Source organism: Mus caroli, unplaced genomic scaffold, assembly GCF_978045245.1.
Source record: "Mus caroli unplaced genomic scaffold, Mus_caroli_1 scaffold_15, whole genome shotgun sequence".
Taxonomy (NCBI): domain Eukaryota; kingdom Metazoa; phylum Chordata; class Mammalia; order Rodentia; family Muridae; genus Mus; species Mus caroli.
This window is the reverse complement of record NW_028227270.1, coordinates 51,900,454-51,926,915: the sequence shown is the minus strand read 5'-3', so window position 1 is coordinate 51,926,915 and position 26,462 is coordinate 51,900,454. Positions and strand designations below refer to the sequence as shown.

Genomic DNA, 26,462 nt, shown 5'->3' with positions numbered 1-26,462 from the left:
GGCTAATTACCTTATCTTGGGCTAGCTTAAGGCCCTAGAACAGCCATTCCTTCCCCAACTCTGTGTCAGGACACCCAGTGACTAATAAATAAAACCTTTTGGCTTAGCAGACCAATAGCTTCCATCAACTCAAAAGCTAAGACTGTCATCAGATAGCATGTTGGGCTTATAGGAAAGACCCCCAACCCCCATCTTGCTGTAACCACCTCTGTGAGGTCCCTCAATGTATTTTAAATTTGCCTTGATTTATTATGCTCTGTGTGTGTGTGTGTGTGTGTTCTGCAAAACTCTAAAACTTCATGAAACGGTTTCCACATTGGACCACGTAATTTGGGGTAATTTGATAGGTACCTTTTTGGTCTGCTTTCAAAGTGTTTGGTATCTAGTTTGAAAACATTCTGTATAGACGGCTTGCTTGCTTGCTCGCTTTCAGATCTCTAAAAGCATCTTGGTTTCTGCTTGCTCTTGAAATTTCCGAATGCCCTTTGGTTTCTGTTTTCCTTGTCTTTGATGTTTCATTACCCCATGGATTTTGTTTCCTGACACTCCTCAAATACACAGGCTGCCTCTCCTGTGACATTGCCCAGCCTTAAGAGTTTTATGACCACCTGGTGATAAAGATTCTGAAGACAAAATGCACTTGTCCCCTCCATTCAAAGTGTGGAGGTGTCAGGGGAAACAACCCACAAAATGCAGTGGGCTCATAGGGAAATCCAACTGTATTGGCTCACATGGGAAGACACATGTGAGGGGTTGGTCACCCTGTGATGTGAGTCCTCTGAAATTCCATATATGTGCATATATATCTCCCAGGAGGAGATGATCTCAGGGTAAAAGCTGAGAAAGTGGATCCCAAAGGCAGCACAGAAAACAAGTGACCCGCACACATATTCCCTAGCTGGCTAGACAGGTGAGTATTTAGAAGGAGAAAAGGGGTGGCGAGGTGGGGGTGGGGAGCAACAAAGTTTCCAAAAAGGAAAAAGTGTTTAGTGATGAACCACTATTTGGCACACTGGCCAACTTTACTGATTGAAAAGGACTTTTAAGATAGTAATTAAAATTCTAAATTAGTTACAGAGTCTTCTCAAAGGATAAAAGCAGATGATATCTTCAATTAAAAGGAAAAAAAAGCCTCATATCAAAGGCTGCATTTCTATGAAAAGATTGGGACTGTGTCCAGATACTGCTAACTCACTGCTAGACTAGGAAACTCAATGAGGGGAAGGGGAGCTTTCTCACCTTATCTGAGAGTCCATTCATATGGACTTCAAAAATACTGGTGATAAGAGAGCACTCAGAGCAATAAACATTTCTCTCACTTTTTATGTTTCTCCCTGTTTGCTTTTGAGACAGGATTTCTCTGAGTAGCCCTGGCTGTCCTGGAATGTGCCCTGTAGTCCAGGGTGGCCTCGAACTCACAGAGATCCACCTGTCTTTACCTCCCAAGCGCTGGGATTAAAGGAATGTGCCACCACGCCTGGAACTTTATGTTTTTAAAAATATTTTTATGATTAGACTTATAAAGGTTGTTTATGACATTTAATATTCCAAGTGATAAAATAATGTTAGTCTCCATCCCATAAACAACCACCAAACCCAGATACTATTGCATATACCAACAAGATTTTGCTGTCAGGTCCCTGATATAGCTGTCTCCTGTGAGGCTATGCCAGTGCCTGCCAAATACAGAAGTGGATGTTCACAGTTATCTATTGGATGGAACACAGGATCCCAATGGAGGAGCTAGAGAAAGTACCCAAGGAGCTGAAGGGGTCTGCAGCCCTATAGGAGGAACAACAATATGAACTAACCAGTACCCCCAGAGCTCGTGTCTCTAGCTGCATATGTAGCAAAGGATGGCCTAGTCAGCCATCAATGAGAGGAGAGGGCCTTGGTCTTGTGAATATTTTATGCCCCAATATAGGGGAATGCCAGGGCCAGGAAGTGGGAGTGGGTGGGTTGGGGAGCAGGGGGAGGAGGGAGGGTATAGGGGATTTTCAGAGAGGAAACTAAGAAAGGGGATAGCATTTGAAATGTAAATGAAGAAAACATCTAATAAAAAAAGAAAAAAAAAGAATGTTAGTCTTGGATTTAATAAATTCATAATTAGTGCCGGGTGTGGTGGCGCACGCCTTTAATCCCAGCACTCGGGAGGCAGAGGCAGGTGGATTTCTGAGTCTTGGCCAGCTTGGTCTACAAAGTGAGTTCCAAGACAGCCAGGGCTACACAGAGAAACCCTGTCTCGAAAAAACAAAAAACAAAAAACAAAAAAAAATTCATAATTGAAGATATTATATCCTTTCTTTTTGTTTTTTTTATAACTGTTGCTTAAACCTCCATACTATGCAAAACTGGTTTTCATGTTTAAAGGATTCAAGTGTTTTTTCTACTATCGATATCTATCTATCTATTTGGATAGATAGATGTTTCTAATTGTTCAGCATAATTTAGATAAAACAAAAAAATCTAGTCTTGAAATTACACTGTAACTCCATTTACTCTAGAGACAATCAAAGATTTAATTCTTATCCAAATTATACAAAAGACTAATCTCTAATAACATTCATGATGTTTATAGCTTATGGTTCTTGATAAATTTAAATATATGATGTCCTTTAATGCTTTTGGATGGGATTAAAACATTAAAAAATATTTGTATTTTGCTTACAGAAAAAAGGACGAGGCTGGAGAGATGGCTCAGTGGTTAAGAGCACCAACTGCTCTTCCGAAGGTCCTGAGTTCAAATCCCAGCAACCACATGGTGACTCACAACCATCCATCCGTAATGAGATCTGACGCCCTCTTCTGGTGCATCTGAAGACAACTACAGTGTACTTAGGTATAATAATAAATAAATCTAAAAAAAAAAAGAAAAAAAGAAAGAAAAGAAAAAAGGACAAAACTAGGTGACCCCTTCCAGAGCCCCATTTTAACCATTTAGATGTGACAGAGTACATAGCATCATAGATATGGAGACAGTCCATGAAGCATGAATACTGTAGATGCAGGGCCAGCATACATAGAGACAGGCTAGGTTTTTAAATGTAAATCAGTTATTTAAAATACATATTTTCTCCATCTGTTACTTTTACTCCATTAGGCCAACCTGTATTCTTGGTTATTCAGTTTTAGGTCTAATAGTTCTATTGTCTGTCACATGAAATCTTGTATGTCAGCAACAGAGGACAAGAGAGCCAGTCAGATACTAGTCACAATGGCTGATAGCCTCAGCATAACTCAGCTTTTCCTCCCTTCCTTCCTTCCTTCCTTCCTTCCTTCCTTCCTTCCTTCCTTCCTTCCTTCCTTCCTTCCTTCCTGTTTTTTGAGACAGAGTCTCTCAATATAGCCCTGGTTGTCTATCCTATAGTCTGCTATGTAGAGCAGGCTGGCCTCAGACTCCCAGAGATCCTCCTGTTTCTCTCTACCTACTGAGTTTCTTTCTTTAAGTTGGTCCCAGCTGTTCCTCTCTGGAGACATCTACACCAGATCATAAAAATGATCCTCCAGGATATGAAGAACCTTACAATGTTTAATAAATAATATATGACCTCTGCATGCAGAAAATGCAATGCTTGCCCAAAAGGGAAACAAGCTATAATTGAGAGGGAGGTTGACTAAATACAATAGTGTGCAAAAGTTACAATGTTGCAGGGCCAAAGGCTGACTATAGTAATGTGCAAAGGTTACAATGTTACAGGTCCAGAGGCTGATTATGTGTGGCTATCTTTAGCCCCCCCTAAAACAGCCATTCCTTGCCCACCTGTGTCATAACTAACACCCATGACTAATAGATAAAACCCTTTGAAATCTATTAACATAGCAGATCACTAGCTTCCACCAATTCAAAAGCTTAAGAATGTCATCAGATAGCATCTTAGGCTTAGAGAACAGCTCCACAATCTTGCTGTAACCACCTCTCTAATGTACCCACCAATGAAGTTTAAACTTGCCTTTTTATGACTTTCTTTGTTCTGTAAAACTATAAAATTTCACAAAGCTACTTCCACTTTTGGACACAGGATTTGGGGTAAACTAAACCTGTGTTCTTGAGCCATAGTCACTCAAGGCTCCAGAATAAACTCTGTCTTATTCCCTTTAGGATAAGATCTGTTTGGTGTTTGTTTGTTTGCATTGACAGAATGAGAGGTCTGTGCTGTCTCTGAGAGGCAATGGCCAGTCATCAGAGGCTTGGCTGAATTAGGTTCTTATATCTCTTACCTTTCCTACCCTTATTCCATCCTGATCCCTTCCAACTCCCCAACACTAGATAGGAAAGAAAAAAGGTGAGAGGGGAAAGAGGGCACAGACCTCCTTCCAGCCAATAATAGACAACTTCCTGTTGACTAGGGGTGCTGAGTTTCTTGGATATCAATATTGGATTCCAATATTCTTGGAAGTCATCCGGGTATCTCCGACTTCTCAAACTGCAGCAACAGCAACCAGGAGCAGCCGCGGGAGAGAAGCAGCCTCCTTCTTCTTTGGAGTGACACCCACCCCTTCCGGGGGCTCTGGCATTTATTCCCATCCCAGAGGCTCTCTCTGCAGCTGACAAAGACCATTCCCCTACTAGCACATAAGACGATCATACTGAACAGCTGTGGACAAACTAAAGTAGTCTCATACCTCACATCTGGGGTTACAATTTTTTTTTCATGCTACACAACTGTTTTTTGTTTGTTTGTTTGTTTTTAAGAAACCAAAGTTCTCAGTACACAACTCTTGTGTGATAAATTCTTGGGGAAAACTGGGACTCTTCACAATAGCCCCCAAACATCTCCAGGACAGTGCGTGAGTTTATTTTGTGAACTCACAGCTATCTCAGTTGTGTCTGTCTATGTCCACCCCTCTTCCCTCCGCCCCTGGCCCTGGTTATTCTGTATTATACTGAAATCTTTGCTGAATCTGATGCTGTTTTAGAATTTCACTCTGGCCGGGCATGGTGGCGCACGCCTTTAATCCCAGCACTCGGGAGGCAGAGGCAGGCAGATTTCTGAGTTCGAAGCCAGCCTGGTCTACAGGGTGAGTTCCAGGACAGCCAGGGCTATACAGAGAAACCCTGTCTCGGAAAAAAAAATTCACTCTGTAGCACAGGATGGCCAGGAGCTTAATAGGTAGCCTAGGCTAGCTTAAACTTCAGACCCTACTGCCTCAGCTCCCCACCTGGTGGGATTACAGGTATGAGCCACCATACCTGGGTAAGTTTTCTTTCCCTCCCAGTTCTTTCTTTTCCAGGGCTGAGGGTTGAGCGCAGGGACTTGTACTGTGCATGCCAGGGACTCTTCCTGCCATTCAACTATGCCGCAACCCTTTACTTGGAGTTTTGAACTATTGTGGAGCCAGGGCTTTTGGGGCGGTCCGATCCAGCTGAGGCTTTTGGAGATACTCGTCCTTTCTCACGCCCTGAGACTGCAGACCTTTGAGCACAGTTTGCAACCAGTCCTGGGTGGATGTGGCCAGCAGGAGACTCCTGTGCCAGGCTGGCCGGGGCATAGGAGGTGCCTACCGATGACAACTTCCCCAGCTGTGCCAGGTCTCTATTCTGCTATGTCATGCCAAAAGAGTTCCTGACGGTCTAACAGCTTGTTGTGGTGCCTTACAAGATGAGTGAAACTCAGACAATGGTGGGTCAGTGGAGAGCAGGGCCAGTCCTTGACAGGACTGCCTACATGTGCACAATTCTAGCTCCTTTTTAAACTTTGGTTTTACCTCAGCTGGACTTGAGCGGGGTGGTTAACTGGACCTTTGTCCCTCTTCCCAATGTGGCCACATTAAGTGAATTTCTTTCTGCTTTTCACTTTCTTTTTTAAAGATTTATTTATTTATTTATTTATTTTATTCATATGAGTACACTATTGCTCTCTTCAGACACACCAGAAGAGAGCATCAGATCCCATTACAGATGGTTGTGAGCCACCATGTGGTTGCTGGGAATTGAACTCAGGACCTCTGGAAGAGCAGTCAGTGCTCTTAACCACTGTGCCAACTCTCCACCCCCCTCCCCTGCAGCTTTCCACTTTTAATTTGGCCTTTAAATGGCTCATTAAGGAACGGATAAATGGACGGATAGGCCAGACCTGGGGCATCAGAAGCTTTGGGTACAACTGAGAAAAATAACAATGAGGCCCAGTCTCAAGCCAGGAAGGCAAGGATTAGCTCCTGCCATTGTCCTGACCCCTGTATGTACGACAAGGCCTGTGTATGTGTATCTGCATTCCCACACACAGGTGTGCTCACGACTCACAACACAGAAACACAAAGAAAATAAACAATTTTAATTATTATTGGAATCTGGTTAATTTTTTTGCGCAAGATCTTTATCAGTCAGCTGATATGAAACATCCACTCATTGCCCATTCCGTTACCATGACAACTTTCCCACAGATGACCCATGGCTAATGCTCAGTCTCCTGTAGCCACATCTGTAAAGCAATGTTTTTCCCAGAATCCTCTCCTCTTTCTGAAGTACATGGTGATTGTGTGTCACAGCTCACTTAAGGAAGAATGCAAAGCAGAGCAGGAGTGATTTTGGGGACCCTCATCTGGGCCACCCTGAAGAGTGAGGTAGAAGATACCTAGCCCCAAAAAACCAATATGTCAATTTCTTTTTTTCCAGACAGGGCCTCATGCTGTAGCCCAGGCCAGTATAGAACACACCAGGCAGCTCAGCTTGGCTTTGAACTCAGAGAAATCGTCTTCCTCAGCTTTCCTCACACCAGCCTGAGAGGTTTGGCCTCTAAGATGGGAGCCTAGTTGCTCTCCTTGTTTTTCCCTGAGAACTAGTATACAGTTGACTTCTAGGCTTTGAGTTTCGTTGCCAGAGGCAGGGGTGCACATGGAATTATGATGCTCTTCTTCTTCTTCTTCTTCTTTTTTTAAAGATTTATTTATTTATTATATGTAAGCACACTATAGCTGTCTTCAGACACCCTAGAAGAGGGCATCAGTTCTCAACTGTCTGTAAGTTGAGAGCCACCATGTGGTTGCTGGGATTTGAACTCAGGGCCATAGGAAGAGCAGTCAGTGCTCTTAATTGCTGAGCCAGCTCTCCAGCCCTCTATTTATTATTTCTACAAATTCAAAGCTCAGCAGTTAAGAGCACTGGCTGTTTTTCCCAGAGGACCCTGGGTTGTATTGTAACATCTATATGGTAAGTAACCATCTAGAGCTCCAATCCCAGGGACTGACATTATTTCCTGGCCTCCTGGGGCACTGCTCACACATGACGCACAGACATACATTTTTGACAAAACACTCATACACACAAAATACAAAGAAATCTTTAAGGAAATAAAAGGAGAAAACATTTAATATTTCAGTGTAGTGATTAGTTTAAAAAAAAGAATGAACTGTCTTTATTGTCTTTGAAATCTATTTATTTGTTAAAGATGACTAAAACGAGTGCCATTTAAAAGTTCAAAGGCAAGTATAAAAATGGCCGGTTAATAACAGATGTGTGTCCATCAAGAAAACACCATAGAATGTTCTTACCAAAGCAGAAGTCATGAAGCAGTCAACTGGAGGTGCAGACAAACCTTGTAAACTGGAGGGGTTTACAAAGCACACAGCCTGATAGGACACAGGACTATCATCAAAAATACAAGGAGAGTTAGACATGGGAGATACATCAAGTTATAAAGGACAACTAAAATATATTTGAACTAATAATAACAGAGCCAACCAGAATGCACTTTAAGATGTGGTCCTGTTACTGTTATAAAAAGTGGACTTTCTTCAGGTTAGCAAGCAAACAAAAAATGCACAAAGAAAATTTGCAGGAAATAATCTATATCCACACATGTGATAAAGGATAAAAAGAAAAATCCTTTTATAGAAAAACCTAAATGAGCTGGGAATGGTGGCACATGCCTGTGATTTCAGCATTTAAAAGGCTGAGGCAGGAGGATGGAGTTTAAGGGCAGCATGGGATACACGCACAGTACAATTTTGTTTCAATTCAAAGTAACAAAAACTCCAAATTGATGAGAAGTAAGAAGTATCCTTCTCAGTATATTACCCCCCAAATTCTCTGATACTAAATAATCTAAGAACTATCATTGAAGAATAGTTGACAAAATTATATAAAAATGTTTGTAAATATTGCTTATGTTACTGTGTTGTGTGTGCACATGGACAGTTGTCTGTGGAGGCTGGAAGACAGCCTTGGACTCCTGGAGCTGGTGGTCATGGGCTGCCCGATGAGGGTTCTGGGAACTGAACTGAGTCCTCTCCTGCCCCATAGGAACACTGCCATGAAGAAAAGAGGGTCTCATTTATAGGAAACACGTAGTCCCAAAACTTAAAATCATGCTAAGTAAACCTATACAGAACAGTGCAGTCCCCAGGAAGTTGTGAGTGGAGCAAAATACCCACCCAGAGTCAAAAAACCAAGCTAAAGTGAAATTCCCTCTCCCGGCACATTAAGGCAGCAAGAGGCCTGTGATTGGACAGGGAAAGTGGAGGCGGAGCTAAGAGTTGCAGAGACTGAGAGTGTAGGAAGGAAAGAGGAGAATCGAGGTGGATGTGAACCAATGTGGCTTGAACCAGCCACAGGTATATTATCATAAGGTTAGAATAATTGGGATAAAGCTTTTATCATTATCATTTGGTTCTGAAATTATTGAATTGGTTTTGTGCTTATTGATACATAAATCTGATTGGTTAATTATAAGCTTTAAGAGTTTTGATTCTATTGGGTAAATGGGTGTTGAGATGGCTGACCGTGGGGTGGGTGGTCATTGTGTGGGCCTGGTGGCAGAGATTCGGATGCCAAGGGACTCGGGAGCTCCAGCACAGATAGATGGCCAAGTTGAGAGAAGTATGCATGGGCCATGTAGTCCGACAGTTGCTGGCACTAGAGCGGGAACGTCGGCTGGCCCCACCAGGGAATGGACGGGTTGAGAAGAGTAGGAGCGCAGAGAGTTGATGGGTTTGTTTTTAGTATTTCCCGCAACACAAAAGTAGCTTAGATTAAAATTTAAAAAAGATAAACATTGGACCTGGAGGAATGGCTCAGTGGTTGAGAGCACCAGCTGCTCTTTCAGAGCACTGGATTCAGGAGCACTGGCTGCTCTTCCGGAGCACCAGCGTTTGATCCCCAGCATCCACATGGTGGCTCACAACATCTGTTAACTCTAGTCCCAGGGATCCGATGGCCTTCTGTCCTCTATGGGACTGCACTATGTGGTGTACAGAGACACATGCAGGCAAAACTCCCATATTCATATATTTTTTTAAAGATACTGAAAGTATCAGTGAAGGTGTATTCTAATCACCCATATTCTCCACACCTGCTGTAGAACCCTTTCTTGTTTTCTTTCTGTATTAAGTAGATCTGAAAAATCTCAAATGAAGCAAATTACTCTTGACTTATTACCATAGGGGTAGCACACGCATGCCATGGCATACATGGTGAGGTAGACCAAGAGGACTCTTTGGAGTTGATGTTCCACTTTCATCTCTATATAGTGTCACTGAGTCTGGGCAGCAAATGGATTCACTGGTTGAGCCATCTTGCTTGCCCAAGAAGTAAATGATTTGTTAAAAGGGGGAAAGAAAATATCCAAAGGGCTAAGGTAGAAAACACACCAGTAACTACACAAGGAAATAAAAGAATACTCAAAAAGCCATTTGTGCCCAAGTCACATGGGAATCCAGAGGAGAATCAGTTTTTCCCCACATTCTTGCTGACTCAAGCAGCAAATGGCAGCAATGTAACAACTTTGACAGCAATGTAACAGCTTCGAATGCTGCCCCGCTGGAAATTTGAGGGTGGACCACATGAGATAATTTAGCAGCGTACCTTGATTAGTGAAGTCAGAAACATTCCATAGCTTCATTTTATTCCAGTTAAAAAAACCTTTTGGGGCCGGGCGTGGTGGTGTACACCTTTTTTTTTTTTTTAATTAGGTATTTTCCTCAATTACATTTCCAATGCTATCCAAAAAGTCCCCAATACACTCCCCCCCCCAGTCCCCCACCCACCCACCCCCACCCCTTGGCCCTGGCATTCCCCTGTACTGGGGCATATAAAGTTGGCAAGTCCAATGGGCCTCTCTTTCCAGTGATGGCCGACTAGGCCATCTTTTGATACAAATGCAGCTAGAGTCAAGAGCTCTGGGGTACTGGTTAGTTCATAATAATGTTCCACCTATGGGGTTGCAGTTCCCTTTAGCTCCTTGGGTACTTTCTCTAGCTCCTCCATTGGGGGCCCTGTGATCCATCCAATAGCTGACTGTGAGCATCCACTTCTGTGTTTGCTAGGCCCCGGCATTGTCTCACGGTGTACACCTTTAATCCCAGCACTCGGGAGGCAGAGGCAGGCGGATTTCTGAGTTCGAGGCCAGCCTGGTCTACAGAGTGAGTTCCAGGACAGCCAGGGCTACACAGAGAAACCCTGTCTCGAAAAAACAAAACAAAACAAAACCCAAAACCTATTGGGACAGATTTTCACTTGAATATCAAACAACCTAAATTAAAACCATAAACGGGTCTTATGACTATGTATCCTCACCTAGGGTATTAAAGGGTATTTGACCACCCAACTTTGGAAAAGAGGTGAGCTTCCCGGGCTGAATATTAAATAGGTGATAGTCCCAACCAGTCATGAAGAAAAACAATAGAACTGGACTTATAACTGTAGTTTTATTATTTCCTTAATAAGCAGGGTTTACACAAGTAAATAACAAGTTTCAGGGAATGAAGTAGAGTATAGTGTTAGTACAAGACTCCTCTTAATCTCTCACTTATCATGGGGAGCAACTACAAGCCTGTGGGCACTTTGGTCCTTCATAAACAAAGAGGCATCACAGGGCTAATATGTGATGTGGCTTAGTGTCAGGACATCTGCCTAGCAACCTGAAGTCCTGGGTTCCAACTTTAGCACCATGCCCTCCAAAGGAGGTCAAATTCACAGCAAACAACCCCAGGGTCTCAGCTGCGTACATCCTCCCACACAAACCTTTCAGAACACACCAGGTAGGCCTCACTAAGGTTTTGAGAAAAGAGCTACAATATTTAGTGCTTTAGGTTTTCAAACAGTTCCTTGGTCCGAAAAGGGGAGGGTAAAGGATTGTCCTTTGTTAAAATGAAGTAGCTGCATCATGAAGTTTCCTGGGTCAAGCCTAGACATTCTGCGAACCAGAAGCACAGAGAATTGTTTCTGTCTGAGAGCAAAAGAGCTGAGGAAGCCCTGCTGGGAAGGCAAGGGAAGGTGGCCGTGGGCACACAGAGGTGGGGACAAGAACAGCAGGTGGTACGTGCAGGAAAGGCAGGTGGTGGGCACTGTGCACACCGTTAGGTGTGCCTGCAGGTCTTCCTGCAGCATCTTTACTGGGATCAGAGCACACACTCCTGTCTGTTCTGCTTTCTCTCGTGCTGGCATCTGATGGCGAAGGGTGAGTGGTACGTGCAGCTGCTGCCCTGGGGCAGTGCTTATCCATCCAGTGGGGATGGCTCTTCACCAGTGGTCCTCAGACTGCCCAGGGCCACAGTGGGGTTAGTATCCTGGGTGAACATCTTTCTCCCAACCAAGCTGGTGCTTGTGTGGGTGGCACCTTTTATTACTGCTGTCAATTCCTTGGCTTGTTAGCCGGTTGTTATCATCTTTTCCCCCAAAGGGGGTCTCCCTACAAAGCCCAGGCTAGCCCTGAGCTTTCCATCTTCATGTGCCATGATTGGTCCTTGGGGTGCATTCAAGATAGGAAATTCTGTTTTGACATTTTGTTTTATAATATTAAGAGTGTTATTTATTTATTTATTTATTTATTTAAGGACCTTAATGAATTCTAGTCCAAAGGAAGAACAAAATTGGGCTCAGGGAGTGAATGGATACTGTGAAGTCTCACCTCTTAGGGACAGGACACGTTGTAGGAACACTTCTCTTAGCAGTGTCTGGGGGTCAAAGGGGTCTGTAGTCAAGGATGGCAGGTTGCCCCTGGGCCACACTCCCACACCTCCAGGCCTCTGTGGCAAGGGCTGAGCAGGCAGAACATATATCTCTGAAGGAGGAATGTGACTGCTGCTGGCCTGGGTGGGATTCTTGTTGTAAGGGGTACCAGAAGCCAGAGGCACCGAAATGACCCATTGCTCCCTGCTTCTCACCTACTAGGCACTGTAGCCCCTAACTGTACATGGTGGATTAGTTTTTGTGTGGCTTTGTCCTTTACCAGGGGACAACACCCTCCCATTGCCCTTCCTGAGAACTATGGAACTGCAGGAGAATTAAGGAAAACAATTCACTTGTATGTGCTCAGAGCAAAGTCACCAGGAAGACAGACACTCAGCTTATGGAAGGCAATAGCATGGACAGCACACTAAAGCAGGAATGGAATTAGTATTTTTCTTGTTTTGGGGTAATCTTCAAACTTCTCGTGGTACCACCTAAAATGAGAGAGAAAAGGTTTAAAGACCAATTCATTTTGCCATTTAAGCATTTGCGAAGATGGTGAAGATTTCTGACTATGCAAGAAATACCAAGGGTTTTCTTTTTTACAGTTTAAAAATGTGTGTGTGTGTGTGTATGTGTGTGTACGTGCACACACTGTGGCAAGTGTGTGGAGGTCAGAAGACAACTTTCTAAGGATTGATTCTTTTTCCATTGTATAGGTACCAGGCATTGAACTCAGATCCTCAGGCTTGGTGGGAAATGCCTTAGGCTACTGAGCACCTTGCCAGCCCTAAGGTTTTTTGTTTTTTTGTATTTAACAATAGGGGCATTTAAGTGTAGTTTTGTCCATATTTGAGCAATTTCAAGTATCCGGAGTGTGTCTCAGGAGCGACCTAGGTAAATTCATCTTTCATTTTGGAAGGAAAGTTGCTGACGTGTCTTGAATATTGTAGCAGGTTGGCTGGATGCTGCTTGTCTTCTAATGCTAAGTACTGGCTTCTCAAGATGTGGTTGCCCACCCCATCCTGCCCTATCCTGCCAGCGATCACCCACATACTCCAAGGGATGCTATGTGAACCTTGCTACCCAGTGTAACTGGTTGGTAAGAGGCTTGAGCCAGTCAGGGAGAAAGGTGGGACTTGAGGATCCAGGGAAGGAGTCACAGGTAGAGGGAGAGGAGGGAGGGAGAAGACAGAGGTGGAGGGGGCTACCTTGAGAGGAGATGGACCGTGAGCATGTGACAGGAGGAACAGCGAGTAACAAGGGATTTCATAGCTGACGAATAGGTTAGGGTAGCTCCAATTCTGTCCACTCTAGGTTTACGGCTTGTAAATAATGTTAGCATTCTGTCTAAGCTCCACCCATAGTTACCTGGCAACAACCAGCTTTGCTTCCTCCCCCGCTCCCAGTTACAGGGCAATAGCCAGGTGTGCCAACCCACTATAAAAGGGTGTGCCAACCCACTATAAAAGGTCTGCTTGTCCCCCTCCTCCTTCTCTTGTTCCTCTCTTCCTTTCTTGCTTCTGCTTTGCCACCTTACACCCCTCCCCCCTCTCTACTTGCTCATGGCCTGCTTCTACTTCTCTCTTCTCTTCTCTTCTCTTCTCTTCTCTTCTCTTCTCTTCTCTTCTCTTCTCCCCTCCCCTCCCTTCCTCTCTCTCTCTCTCTCTCTCTCTCTCTCTCTCTCTCTCTCTCTCTCTCTCCCTCCCTGCCTCTACTACCCTCTTAACTGCCCCCCACATGCCCTGAATAAAAAACTCTATTCTATACTATACCATCGTGTGGTTGGTCCCTCATGGGGGAGGGATGCCTCAGCATGGGCCCGCTGAGACACTCCATTCCCCCATACCTGACTACACATCCATAGAACATATCCTCTCTTTATCTTTTTTATAAACACATAAAATAAAATACCTGGATTGTGTGTCTTATATACAGGCTAGCTAGGATTATAAACTCATTCAACATCATCATCAACATCAACAACAAAAATACAATTGGTGGTGTCCGAAATTCAGCTCTTCGCTCCAAACAAAAGATATTTTCAGTTTTGATGTAATTACATCAACGTAGTCCGCCAGCCGGGGAGGCTGACCACCAAATAGGCGGAGTAAGGATGGGAACGAAGGAGCGGCAGCCACGTGAGAGGCTGGGTTGGAGGGTGGCCCGAGCAGGGGAGCTGGGGGGCAGACTGAGCAAAGGGGCCTGAAGCCTCATCTGAAGAAAATCACTTTCTCCTTTACAAGATTCAGAAATGGTACGCAAAGCTTCCATAGGCAGCGGAGATGCTAAGCAGAGTGAAGATGATAAAGGAAAATGATTATTTGCTAGGGTGGCAGAAATATGAGGCAAGGAATGGGAAGGGAAGCAGAGACGGGCTGTGGTCCACAAATACAGAAATGATAACCTACGGGGCCGGCTAGCCACCACTGTCACTGTCCTCTGCTGCCTAGGCAATGGGAAAAATGACAAGAAGCTGGTCAGGGCCTCTGTATCCCCTGTCACCTCTTTGGCATGACCCAGTGATGGGAGGCTTTCCCAGAGGTTATGGATGGCTGCCAATGCAAACAAGGGACCCATTTCACAATGTGACTGTGGACACTCACAGGTGCTAAAGTACCCACAGGCCTGCCAGGGGCTCAGCCATTTCCAGCAGCTCCTTCTTAAGATGCCCTGGGCTTACCTGAACGGGGAGCCCCATGTGTATAAAGGGGGTTGGTTCTTCTAGAAGCTCTCTTCTGAAGATGACCCAGAAGGGCAAGGGCAGAACAACCAGGCGAGCACAAGTCAGTGAAGTGGAGGGTGCATGCTCGTCATGTGACCTGGCACACGGCTGAGGGATGCTGTACACCTTTGGCCACTATAAGGTGGTAGGCTATTTGCCTAAAGGTGTTGTCAGATCCGCTTGAAAAAATCATTACATAGCCAGGGATGAGATATGCTGATTGCACAATTAAAGTAAGCCTTTCTACACAAATTACCGAAATCACAAGTCCGCCTCAAAATGTCGTATCTTAAGATTTCCACGTTTGCATACACATATAGATGATTTTTTTTAAGCCGTAATTGTTCTGTTTCCCATCCCTAGAACTAAAGCTGTCACCTACGTGACTAAGAACAGGCCTGGCACCTATTTTTCAGTGGTATTAACGCTGCTAACTGAGCTCATGGCCCAACACTACTCCTCGGGAAAGCTAGCTGCCTACCTCGATTGTGCACAGTCTATGCCAATCAATCTTTAAATTGTTTTCCCGTCAGCTATTGTGTGTATGACTTCCGAATGTACCTATGCTCCCAGCCTCTCCACAGCAGGTCCTCCTCAGAGGTTCTTCATCTCTACGTCCGGAGGGCTGGAGTGATGTTGAACCACACAGACCACATTTCTGAGTCTCAGGCTGGAGAGGCGGTGGGAACAGCCAGCGTTCCAAAACACATTCCGTTGTCTTGCTTTTCTAAATCACTTCTGCAAAAAATTCCATCACTGTATTCTGAGGACACACTGAGGTGGTTTTTAAAGGGCCATTAAACTTGATCAGCAGGTAGCTTTACAGTAGCTTAATCTGTTTCTCAAGTTTCAGTGTTTGGTCTATGGCTGATCTTTGGGTGTGAGTGTTTACTCTGAAGAAACAAGAACGTGTCTGTATCTGCTCTGCCAAGTTATGGAGAGCTGTGACCTGTCCGACACTCAGTGCTGTGCTAATTAACTATGGCTGCTCAGCTCCCCTTAAATTTCTTTAAGGTTTATCCTCAACAGAGTACATGTATTAGCTGTTAGCTAATGTCTAAGCTCCATCCCACAGTTACCTGGCAACAGCCAGGTGTGCCTGATTCACTATAAAGGGGGCTGCTTGCCCCCTCCTCACTCTCTTGCTCTCGCTTTCCTTCCCCCACCCCATCTCCAGGTCCTCATGGCCAGCCTCTTTTCCTCTACTTCTTTACTCTCTCTCTCTCTCTCTCTCTCTCTCTCTCTCTCTCTCTCTCTCCCTTTCTCTGCCTATACTACCCTCTTAACTCCCCTCCCCATGCCCTGAATAAACTCTATTCTATACTATACCATCCTGTGGCTGGTCTCTCAGGGGGAAGGGATGTCTCAGCATGGCCTCCCCCCCAGGCACTCCCTTCTCCCATACCTGACCACACCTCCATAGAACATATCCCCGCCCCCCCCCGTGTTTATCTTTTTATAAACATATTAGCAAGCTACAACAGCTAATGTCCTAGGGCTCTGCAGTCAGTGCAAGCATTTATAAACTGAGATTCCAGTGACTATAGTTTCTATAGTTTCTCAGCCAGGCAGAATAGTTCTACTGCACTGCAATGAAAACACAGCTAGGGCTGTCTCTTTTAGGGGTTTTCTTATCAGTAACTTATCTGATGGTTTGGTTGTAGGGTTTATTGAGTTATTAAATATATATGTGTGTGTGTACATATATATGTGTACATATCATATATATATACACACACATATATATATATATATGCATATATATATATATATATATCACACACCAGCCCAGAATATGTTCAGAAATATTGGCCTTGCAAGCTAAGGACAAAGAAATTATTCCTTTGGGTGGGGGGCAGGATGTTGTTATGTTACCTTGGCTGGTCTGGAATTAGAAATCCCCCTGCCTCAGCCTCTCAAGTAGCCCATTTCCTAAGTGATTTTAGGCTCCTTATTCTTTTTTTTTTAAATTAGGTATTTTCCTCAATTACATTTCCAATGCTAGCCCAAAAGTCCCCCATAACCCCCCCCCCACTCCCCTACCCACCCATTCCCACTTTTTGGCCCTGGCATTCCCCTGTACTGGGGCATATAAAGTTTGTGTGTCCAATGGGCAGCTCTTTCCAGTGATGGCCGACTAGGCCATCTTTTGATACATATGCAGCAAGAGTCAAGAGATCCAGGGTACTGGTTAGTTCATAATGTTGTTGCACCTACAGGGTTGCAGATCTCTTTAGCTCCTTGGATACTTTCTCCAGCTCCTCCATTGGGGGCCCTGTGATCCATCCACTAGCTGACTGTGAGCATCCACTTCTGTGTTTGCTAGGCCCCAGCCTAGTCTCACTAGAGACAGCTCTATCTGGGTCCTTTCAGCAAACGCTTGCTAGTGTATGCAATGGTGTCAGCGTTTGGATAGGCTCCTTATTCTTATGGGGGAAATGCTACCATAGCTTTAGAGTCCACTGTGAGGCATTAGGGTTGCTCTCTTAAGGTCCATTAAGAAAGTGATTTGCTCCTAGCCAAAGGAATGGAATCTGCCTCTGGCCTTGGGTGGGGACCTTACATTTTGATCTATTCCAGTGAGTACAACATATCATACTACAGATTCCTTCATTAAAAGTCCATCCAGTTGGAGCTGTTAGTCACCTGGCCAAGGGACCCATAGGAAGTCACGGTAAAGAGACAGGAGGAACAATTGCCCCCTGATGAGATATCACACTTTCCCTCTGAGAACCCTGACCTCAGTGCAGTTGCTTTGGCCACTAACAAGCAGCCTGCCAAGTCTGCCCACTTTTCTGAGTTTAAAAGTGTGACGTCTTCTTTTCTTCATCATCTTTTCTTCATTTCTTTCTTTTCAACATCGGTCAAAGCCTAAGCCTATTTTCCTGGCCATTGTCTTAGTTAGGGTTTTTTTTTTTTTTTTTTTTTTTTGCTGTGATGAGGCACCATGACCACAGCAACCCTTATAAAGGAAAACATTTAATTTGGGCTGGCTTACCGTTCAGAGGTTTAGTCCATTATTGTCATGACCATACCTCCTGATAGGGCCACTCCATACTGACCTGTGGGGGCCGTTTTGTTCAAACCACCCCTTCTGGAATCACAGCCACGCAGGGATCTGAGTGGATCTGAGGAATCCCTAGCTTGAGAGGAGCTTCTGGCTCCTTTCTCCTTTCACCAACTGTGAGGGAGATGTTCCCTCAGTGTTGACTGGACACTGGTTAGAGTTCACAGGCAATTTCCCACAGTTACAGGATGCCTCATAGTATCATCCCTGGGACGTACTTGACCTTGGAGGGTAATTGTTTTGAGGAATTGACCTATACTTCCATTGATTTAAGCAGAGTTTGAGGTCGGTGCATTGAACTTTGACCTTCTGCCCACCCCACTGTTTTAGAGTCACTATCGCTGTTATGAAACACCATGACCAAAGCAACTTGGTAAGGAAAGGGCTTATTTGTCTTCCACGTCACTGTTCATCATCCAAAAAATTTCTGACAAGAACTGAATCAGGTCATGAACCTGGAGGCAGGAGCTGACACAGAGGTCCTGGAGGGTGCTGCTTACTGGCTTGCTCCTCGTGGCTTACTTAGCCTGTTTTCTTATGGAATCCAGAACCACCAGCCCTGGGATGGCACCACCCACAATGGGCTGGGCCCTCCCTTATTGATCACTAATTAAGAAAATGTCTTACAGGCCTGCCTATGGAAGTCTTTTCTCAACTGAGGTTCTCTCAGATGACTTTCAAGTATATGGAGTTAGCATACGTTTTTAGCACGACCATATAACTTTTCCAGGCCCCCGTAACATGTTTAAATTTCCAGGTTTCTTTTTCATTCTGGAAAGACATCCAGCCACGTTGTGATATATAACGACAAGAACCCAGGGACAGTCAGCCAGCCTGGCTGTATGACCTGTTAGGTTTTCACAGCTCAGACCATGACCGTTGTTTGGCTTGGAAGATAGTGCCATACAACGCCGGTATACAGTAAGATAAAATATGACCTATGTACACACTGTGGTTCATAAACTCCTAAGCAAGTTTTATGGAAAATGCAAGGCCGTCTAAGTGGTCTATACAGCTGTGGTCTTAGTTTTGAATGAGTGTGAGTGGCAGATACACGAGAGGCATGCGCTCCTCAGTAAAATGGTGCCCAGTGATTTACACTGAACAGAATTCTACTGAATCCCGCCCAGCTCACTGCGCCTGGAGCACTTGCCCTCCTTGTAAGGGATATGAATTTGGCCCAGTTACGCCCATCATCTTTTGGCTCATTCATTGGGAACAAGAATTGACAGGTCTTGAGATGTCATGTATCACGAGTGAATTGCAGTCAGTAGCCTTGATCGAGGAGAAGCAAGTGGATTACTGTATCCACCTTCACCATGGTCTGAGCCAAAAATTCTGGTTAGATTTGGGGTCACTGACTGCTTGCAAGCCTGTAACACCTTCTGCTGTCTTTAGACTCCAGTAATGAGAAGGCTGTGTGAACATCAGCAAATCCAAAGTCTCCCACTACCTCCTGCAAGGGAAACGTCCCATCGGACACTGGGGCCATGCCTCAGGGTTTTCCCATCTGTCTAACTTGGCCCAGGTAAGAAGTCAGAGAAGGCAGCCAAGTAGTACCTTGGAGAATTTTTGGAAGTTTTCCCATCTAAAGTGAAACCCAGGAGCAGCGATAGGGAAAATCTCAGATCAAAGTTGCCTTTGCCAACTTGAATCCCCTAGCCCACCTGAATGGGGATGTCTAGTCTGTCAGCAGGGACGAGCCACTACAGTCTAGTATGCCACCAGGAGACATCACACTAAATAATGGGATCCCTCCTCACCTTACCCATGGCTCAGCACCTTATAACCTCCCCTCCCCCTCCTAGTTTTCACCTTTAGTAAACCACACCAGCTCTGAGATAAGCCATTAGCCACATCTGCTGAGTCTACTCCAGGCAGTTGCTCTACTCAATCCAGCCTCATTCACCTATGTTCACAGAGCTAGATAGAGGCAGCATCAGGGAGGAGGCAGGGGGGCCCCCCTCTTCATTAGCCCATCGGTGCACCAGGGGAGCCAAGGAAACAAGATTTAGCTTCATTTTTAGTCACCAGCTCCTTGAGCACAGGGACCACGGCCTCTAGTGGTTGCTGTCTTGTGTGTGTGTGTGTGTGGGGGGGGGGTAAGGAGGCTGAACATGAGTCCATTGTGAAGGAGTTTTCTTTAACAAAACGGGGACCAAGAAAGTCACTCTCGGCATCTGACTATGAAGCAGACCAGAAATGGGAAGTAAAAAAATTCAGTTTTCCACAGGAAACCCCTACGAGTGAAAATCGCAAGACATTCTTGGTGTTGCCAGGGAAATCAGAGTCTCTTCTTTGGACTCTCAATCTTATTCAACAGAAAGTTAAACCATGGCCTCAGAAGGAGGCTGGAAGACAGTTTTACTAGAGTTTGAGAGAAAACAATGAAGCAGGCAAGCTGGAATCAAATGGTGGTTAAAATTCTCTCTCTCTCTCTCTCTCTCTCTCTCTCTCTCTCTCTCTGGGAGGCCCCTCTCACTGTGATCCTAGCCTCTCCAACAGCTACCAAAATAGCCACTAGCATTCTTCCAGCACTTGGCTTCTACAGATCATCTTAGAGAGAGAGAGAGAGTCTAAGATGCACTGCCTGACCAATTTCTATCGAAGCCACCTGGAGCAGCCCCAGAAAACCACATAAGCGTTCTTTCTTTTTTCAAGATCCACGTCCCTGTCAGCACCAAATGTTGTGTTTTATAAAAAGATTAGGGGAGAAGGGATATATTTGGTGGATGTGTGGTCAGGTGTGGGGGAAAGGGGTGCCTCCTGGGCCTATGCTGAGGCATCCCTTCCCCATAAGGGACCAGCCACAGGATGGTATAGTATAGAATAGAGTTTATTCAGGGCATGAGGAAGGGAGCTGAGAGGGCAATAGAGGCAGAGAAAGTCAGAGAGAGGAGAGGAAAGGAGAGGAGGGGAAGGGAGGAGAGAGGAGGGGGCAAGCATCCCCTTTTACAGTGAATCAGGCCCACCTGGCTGTTGTTGGTAACTGCAGGCAGAGCTTAGACAAAATGCTAACACCTGTAGACTTGTCCCCCTTCTTAGCATGAAGCAGCTACAGCAGTCACTGCTCTATTCCCTGACAGGAGTCGGTGTTCCTGTCTGAGATGGGGAACCAGAGGGGTCTAAGTAGACCAGAAAAGTGAATGGAATGCATTCTTCCTGTGTTGACTGCAAGGTCACACAGCAGGAAGGTCACAGAACTATCACCAGGACCAAAGGGAAGCCCTATAAAATACCCAGCCTGGGCATCTCCCATCCCCATGGGACAAGGCTGCTGCTTCTCCTCTCTCTCTCCAGTTAGGTCGATGGACTCTGCAATCCCACGGGGGGGGGGGTTGTGGTGGTGTGAATAACAAGAATTCCCACGGAGCCTCATATATTTGAGTGCTTAGTCACCAGGAAGTGGAGCTGTCAAAGGATCAGCGGGCGCGTGACCTTGTCAAAAGCCCTTGCCAAGTCGGGATCTCTCACCTTTGTTCTCACCTCTCTCCTCTTCTCTCTCCTTCTCCCTCTCCCTCTCCTCTGTCTCTTTCTGCCTACAGATAGGGATATAGCTCTCAACTACTTCTCCAGCATCATGCCTCCTGCCGTGATCCCCACAATGATGATAATGAACCTCCATCTTTGAATCTGTACACAAAATCCCAGTTAAATGTTTGATTCATAAGTGTCGCCTTGGTCATGGTGTCTCACCAACAGAACAGTGACTAAGGGCCCCATCCCTGGCTCTCTGATTGACTTCTGTCCTTTCCCGCTTTACACCAAGCTGCGGGCAGGAGAGAGGATCCCCCAAAGCTGCAGGCCCTACTCCTGGGCTCTCAGCTTTTATACAGTAGCACTCTGAAAGCGACATAGCCTGGAAATTGTTATGCTGATGTCTAAGAATGAGCTAAGAGCGCAGAGACGTGTTAAAAAAGACTTACTGATGATGCTGCCTCGCTCTGGTGAACAGTGCACACAGGGTGAACAGAGCAAACACCACGCCCTGGAGGGACCAGCTGGCCAGTGCAAAGCCACACCACTCCACGAGCTCCCCAAAATAGTTGGCTGAAGATACATATTCAAACAGGCCTCCTAGATGAAAAGAGAGAAAAGGGACATGTCACTATAAACAGCACCTAGCAGGATTCTGGGAGTTATCTGCAGAATGTATAGACTCCATAGTGCTCAGGTATTAGGCTGGCCAGTGGGGAGGGGGATGGTGGCCCAGGTGTTAAATGGTGTCGGGCAGTGCAGGAAGAAGAAGAAAATGGGAATGCTTGCAACAGAGGCTGTCAGAAGAGACATGGGCAGCGGCCACAAGCTGTTACATGTGTCAGAGCAGAAGGACAGAGGGGTCAGATAAAGACTGCAGGATTAGATCATAGCTGGGGGTCAAGTTGAGAAAGGAGTGTTGCTAAGACAGAAAGCCAGTCAAGGTAGCTGTTGTCCCCTTTCCCGCAAGATTTGGAAACAGCCCATTTCTGTAGTCAATTTTAGCAGGAGATTTTGAAAAGCGGCATACATTAGGAGAGGTGGTGGTTTCTGGAGAAGGAGGTTGGGTCTGGGAGACTGACAGGAGGGTTTATATGGAGGAGAACCTGAAAGGCAGAGAGAGAGAGAGAGAGAGAGAGAGAGAGAGAGAGAGAGAGAGAGAGAGAGAGAGAGAGAGAGAGAGAAACGTGAGGACTTCTTCCATGTGACCAGCAGCCACATAACTCCCCAGCCAGGCTATGCTTTAGCAGAAAAATTTTGAAGAGACAAAAAGTGTCTAGACAGTTAGAGGGTTGCTGGGCCATGCGGGCAAGGAGGGATGAGAATCTTCTCAATAGAAAAGGAAGATGTGCCCTCCCTCCCCCAATCAACAGCTCTTTAGCCAGAGGACAGAGACTGCTTCCCAGCCCTACTTCAGGGAGACACACAGTTCTGTCTGGGGAAGCTCTCTGATAGGCTCCATGGTTTTTGGGGTGTCTGCGTCTAAGGCAGATTAGAAAAGAAGCGCCTGAAGAAGGGACAAACGATGCTCAGCCAAGGCCAAGTCAGCTGTCAGGGATGCAAGGAGCTCAAAGGGAAGAGGCAGGCGGAAAGCACTCCAGGGGAATGGAGTCGGGGTTGGACACAGGAATGGGAGAGAAAGAGGCAGAGGTGTGCGGCAGTGAGGAGAGATGATCAAGGCAGGGAAAACTTAGGACAGTATGGTACCTAAGGCTTATTTGGGAGAAAAATCTAGAGAGGGGTCATTAACACACTGAGGTTTAAGACAGGGTGGGAGTGGAGGGCAGGAGAGAAAATTGAGAGCTTCCCTGTTTGGCCTGTGGTTGGCCACTGCTAGGTGTAACCCAGGAATAGTGAGTTAAAGAATGGACGATCAGATCAATAAACAACCCTCTTAGCCATGACTACATTCTAGGAAGTTCCTGGAGGCAGGGGAGCCACAAAGTCTACAGACACAGGTTAATTTACTTCTAGGAACAAAAGTGCTGTAGTGACTGGAATTGTCTCAGCTCAACCGAAACAGAGAAGTTTACAGAATTAGGAGGTCCTCATTAACCATCACCCATTGAGAGAGATGCCTTTGCTACATGTTGGACTCCTTCAAGCACAACTTCAGAAGGGGCAGCATCCCTGTATCCATGCCTGTCTGCTTCTCTGACAAGTCTATAGTTACAGAGATGACACACTCAGCCACAGGGAATGCAGAATAATAGCCAAACAGGAGCTGGCTTAGTGATGCGCTGATATGGAGCTGACGGCCGGCGGATAGTGAGGGGAAAGAACAGACTCACTTTTTCAAAACACAGGGAGCCCTGTTCCAGGCCTGACTCTGCTACGGGGCACTAGGGCACTTGGTAAACTCCCTTTCCCCATCCAGAGTCATGAACTCCAATGTAAACAAAGGAGGGATGTCACACCACATGAAGAGGCTACAGGGCTGGGAGAGAAAGGGCAGTGAGACAAGGTAGAAGGGACTCATTATAGTAGAGAGTAGGCCTTTCTGAGAAGGTGACAGTCTGGCAGAAGTTACTGTGTATGCGCTGGACAAGAGACGAGGCTGCAGCAAAGACCCCACGGAGGGAGAGCAAAATGGCCAGCTTGTGAAAGCAACTGAGGCAGGTGAGGCGAAGGTGGGCTGGACACTTTGTAACTGTGGAGAGTGACAAACACCTGAAGGTGCTTTGCGGAGAAGCCCGGGTGTGCCCTGCTCCAGGTTCCCACCCACAGCTCCATGGGAGGCTGCTGTGGGTGGAGCTTGTTTTAAAAACGTGTCCACCTCCCAGGTCAGAAAACCACTGCCAGAAACCAGAGATCACCACCGGCTCTGGTCAGCATCCAGAGTATATGAGTGTCCTGGGGGGAGCCGAGGTGGAAGAGGTGGCATAATTCTCAGAAGAGAAGGAGAATGCAGGTCAGATGCCAACCTGGGCTCACCATTCTAGATAAGCTGTAGTAGCAGAGAATGCCTAGTAACAATGGAGAGATGGGGCGCGGGGGGGGGGGGGACGGACCATGACCACCACTGGAGAAACAGCTCCCATGATTAGCATAAGGGAGGCCTGAAGGAAAAAGCCTTCCAATCCCCAAATACTGTGGGAATCTCTGACTCTTACAGATGCTCAGGGGAGGTGAGGAAGTTTCATATCATCTGGTTTAACCAAGTCTAGACACAAGGTACTGGGTAGGACTATACATTTATCTTGAGGTATGGAGGCACAGCACAGAGAAGCTTCTTAACTCTTTGTCCAAGGTGTAGGGAGCCTAGGAAGCCCCTTGAGTCTTGCGTGACTGTGTGTGTTGTCATGGGCATGGTCAAGTCAAGGGCTTGGGTCTCAGTCCTATGGAGTGGCAGCACCTTTCCTGGCTGAGGCTCAGAGGGATGGGAAAGCCTTTCTCTGGTTTGTGTGTGGTTACTGACAGTGTGTGCAGAAAATGTCTACCATAGTTTTCTCCCCATAGATATTTACAGCCTGGACTGCTCCTTTATGGAAACCTCCGATCAAAACCAGCTAAACCTCCCTCCTGGATCCAGTTGTATTTCACATGCCCCCACCTCTGAATCAGTTCTCTGCGATGACCTCAGCTCTCAGGTCAACATGATACCATAAACACGATGAGCTTCCAAAGGCTGTGCTTTCACCATCAGATAGTCCAGTCCCGATACTAGATCTCCTGTGTGACTACCTGTGCTTGTGTTTTCTTCATTCTCTCACTGCCCCAGTCAAGTCCAAGTCTGTGGAGTTGGGCAAAGATACAGCCCTGGGGGAAAGGGGGGGGATGAGGAGGGAGAAAGCAAAGAGGGTCTGTGACCTAACATACAATTAAAAGAAATGGTTTCAAATTCTAGAGGTTTAATTGTAGTGTGTGTATGTGTGTGTGTGTGTGTGTGTGTATGCAGGCATGTGTGTGTATGTATGTATGTATGTGTGTATGCAAGCATGTGTGTATGTGTGTTTACATGTATGTGTGTGTATGTGTATGTATGTAGGCATGTGTATGTGTGTGTTCATATGTGTATGTGTGTATGTAGGCATGTGTATGTGTGTGTGTATGTAGGCATGTGTATGTGTGTGTGTATGTGTGCATGCATGTTTGTGTATGAATGTGTGTATGTATATGTAGGCATGTATATGTGTGTGTGTATGAGTGTGCGTGTGTGTGCGTGCGTGTGCGTGCGCACACATCTCAGGTTCTGTTTTTAGAACTCCTGTCTGTGTGCCTCTGTGGTCAGAGTCCAGCAAGCAGGTTGTGGGGATCATTTGTTGCTTTAGACACTTCTTGGGATGATACTGTCTTGCTCGTCGCCAAGGAAAAGAAAGAAACAAGGGTACACACTGGTGCAGTGGCATAGGGTACATGGTATCCTCCATGAAAACCCAAGTGTCTTGGGGATATGACACAGGACTTAGGGTATAGGTAGTGTCTACCGGAGAGGCTAGAGCTTGGGCTTGTGCCCAGAGGCAGCTAAGGGTGCTTGTTGCCAAGCTTGACGGCCTAAGCTCTACCCTCAGAGCCACAGACTGGCAGGAAAGAACTGAATCCGGGAGTTGTCCTCTGACCTCCACATGTGTGCTGTGTGGCATGTGCCTGCCCCTGCACATACATACACAGGCTCACATGACAACGGCGATGACGATGATGATGATAATGAAAAATGAAAAAAAAATTGTCTGAGTCCTCGAACTGGGCACCTCTACAGACTTGCTTCAAATGCCACAACACCCCAACCTGGAGCTGAGGCTGCAACAGGACTCTAAGTGATCTTTCTCTTTGGTGTCCAGTGTGGAGAGGTGACTTTCTTGGGGGAAACACATGGGGGTGGGGGCAGGAGCTGGTGAGCATACAGCTAGCTGACTGAAAATCCCAGACACTCTGCTAGGTGTTGTTCCTTTTTTTTCCTTTTTTTTTTTTAAGATTTATTTATTGTTATATGTAAGTACACTGTAGCTGTCTTCAGACACACCAGAAGAGGGCATCAGATCTCATTGTGGATGATTGTGAGCCACCATGTGGTTGCTGGGATTTGAACTTAGGACCTTTGGAAGAGCAGTCAGTGCTCTTAACCATGGAGACATCTCACCATCCCGGTGTTGTTCCTTTAATACACAGGCAGCGTTAAGGACTCGCAGAACAGGCCAGGCGTGGTGGTGCACGCCTTTAATCCCAGCTCTTGGGAGGCAGAGGCAGGTGGATTTCTGAGTTCGAGGCCAGCCTGGTCTACAAAGTGAGTTCCAGGACAGACAGGGCTACACAGAGAAACCCTGTCTCGAAAAAAACCAAAAAAAAAAAAAGACGCGCAGAACAAGACA

General features: G+C 45.9%; 1 protein-coding gene and 2 long non-coding RNA genes across 4 annotated transcripts in view; 2 read left to right on the top strand and 1 right to left on the bottom strand.

Annotated features, from left to right (window-relative positions):
• The window catches only part of LOC147000898 (uncharacterized), a 73,460-nt gene that overhangs the window by 30,079 nt on the left and 16,919 nt on the right, over window positions 1-26,462 (top strand). The window contains exons 3-4 of one of the 2 annotated variants that reach the window (XR_015045403.1): window positions 2,671-2,839; window positions 4,348-6,287. This is a non-coding gene — a long non-coding RNA (uncharacterized LOC147000898). Of the gene's footprint in view, window positions 1-2,670; window positions 2,840-4,347; window positions 6,288-26,462 lie in introns of those variants that run through there. The other variant, XR_015045404.1, reaches the window with a different exon arrangement.
• Srd5a1 (steroid 5 alpha-reductase 1) overlaps window positions 10,623-26,462 on the bottom strand; it is a 36,238-nt gene continuing 20,398 nt past the window's right edge. Inside the window, exons 4-5 of the mRNA XM_021179799.3 lie at window positions 21,603-21,753; window positions 10,623-12,378 (exon numbers count right to left, since the gene is read on the bottom strand). Coding sequence (XP_021035458.1) covers window positions 12,312-12,378; window positions 21,603-21,753 — 218 coding nt within the window. The 3' untranslated portion in view covers window positions 10,623-12,311. The remainder of the gene's footprint in view (window positions 12,379-21,602; window positions 21,754-26,462) is intronic.
• LOC115029078 (uncharacterized) lies at window positions 23,569-24,926 on the top strand. Its single transcript, XR_003834636.2, has 3 exons — window positions 23,569-23,772; window positions 23,937-24,064; window positions 24,613-24,926. It is a non-coding gene; the product is annotated as an uncharacterized LOC115029078 (long non-coding RNA).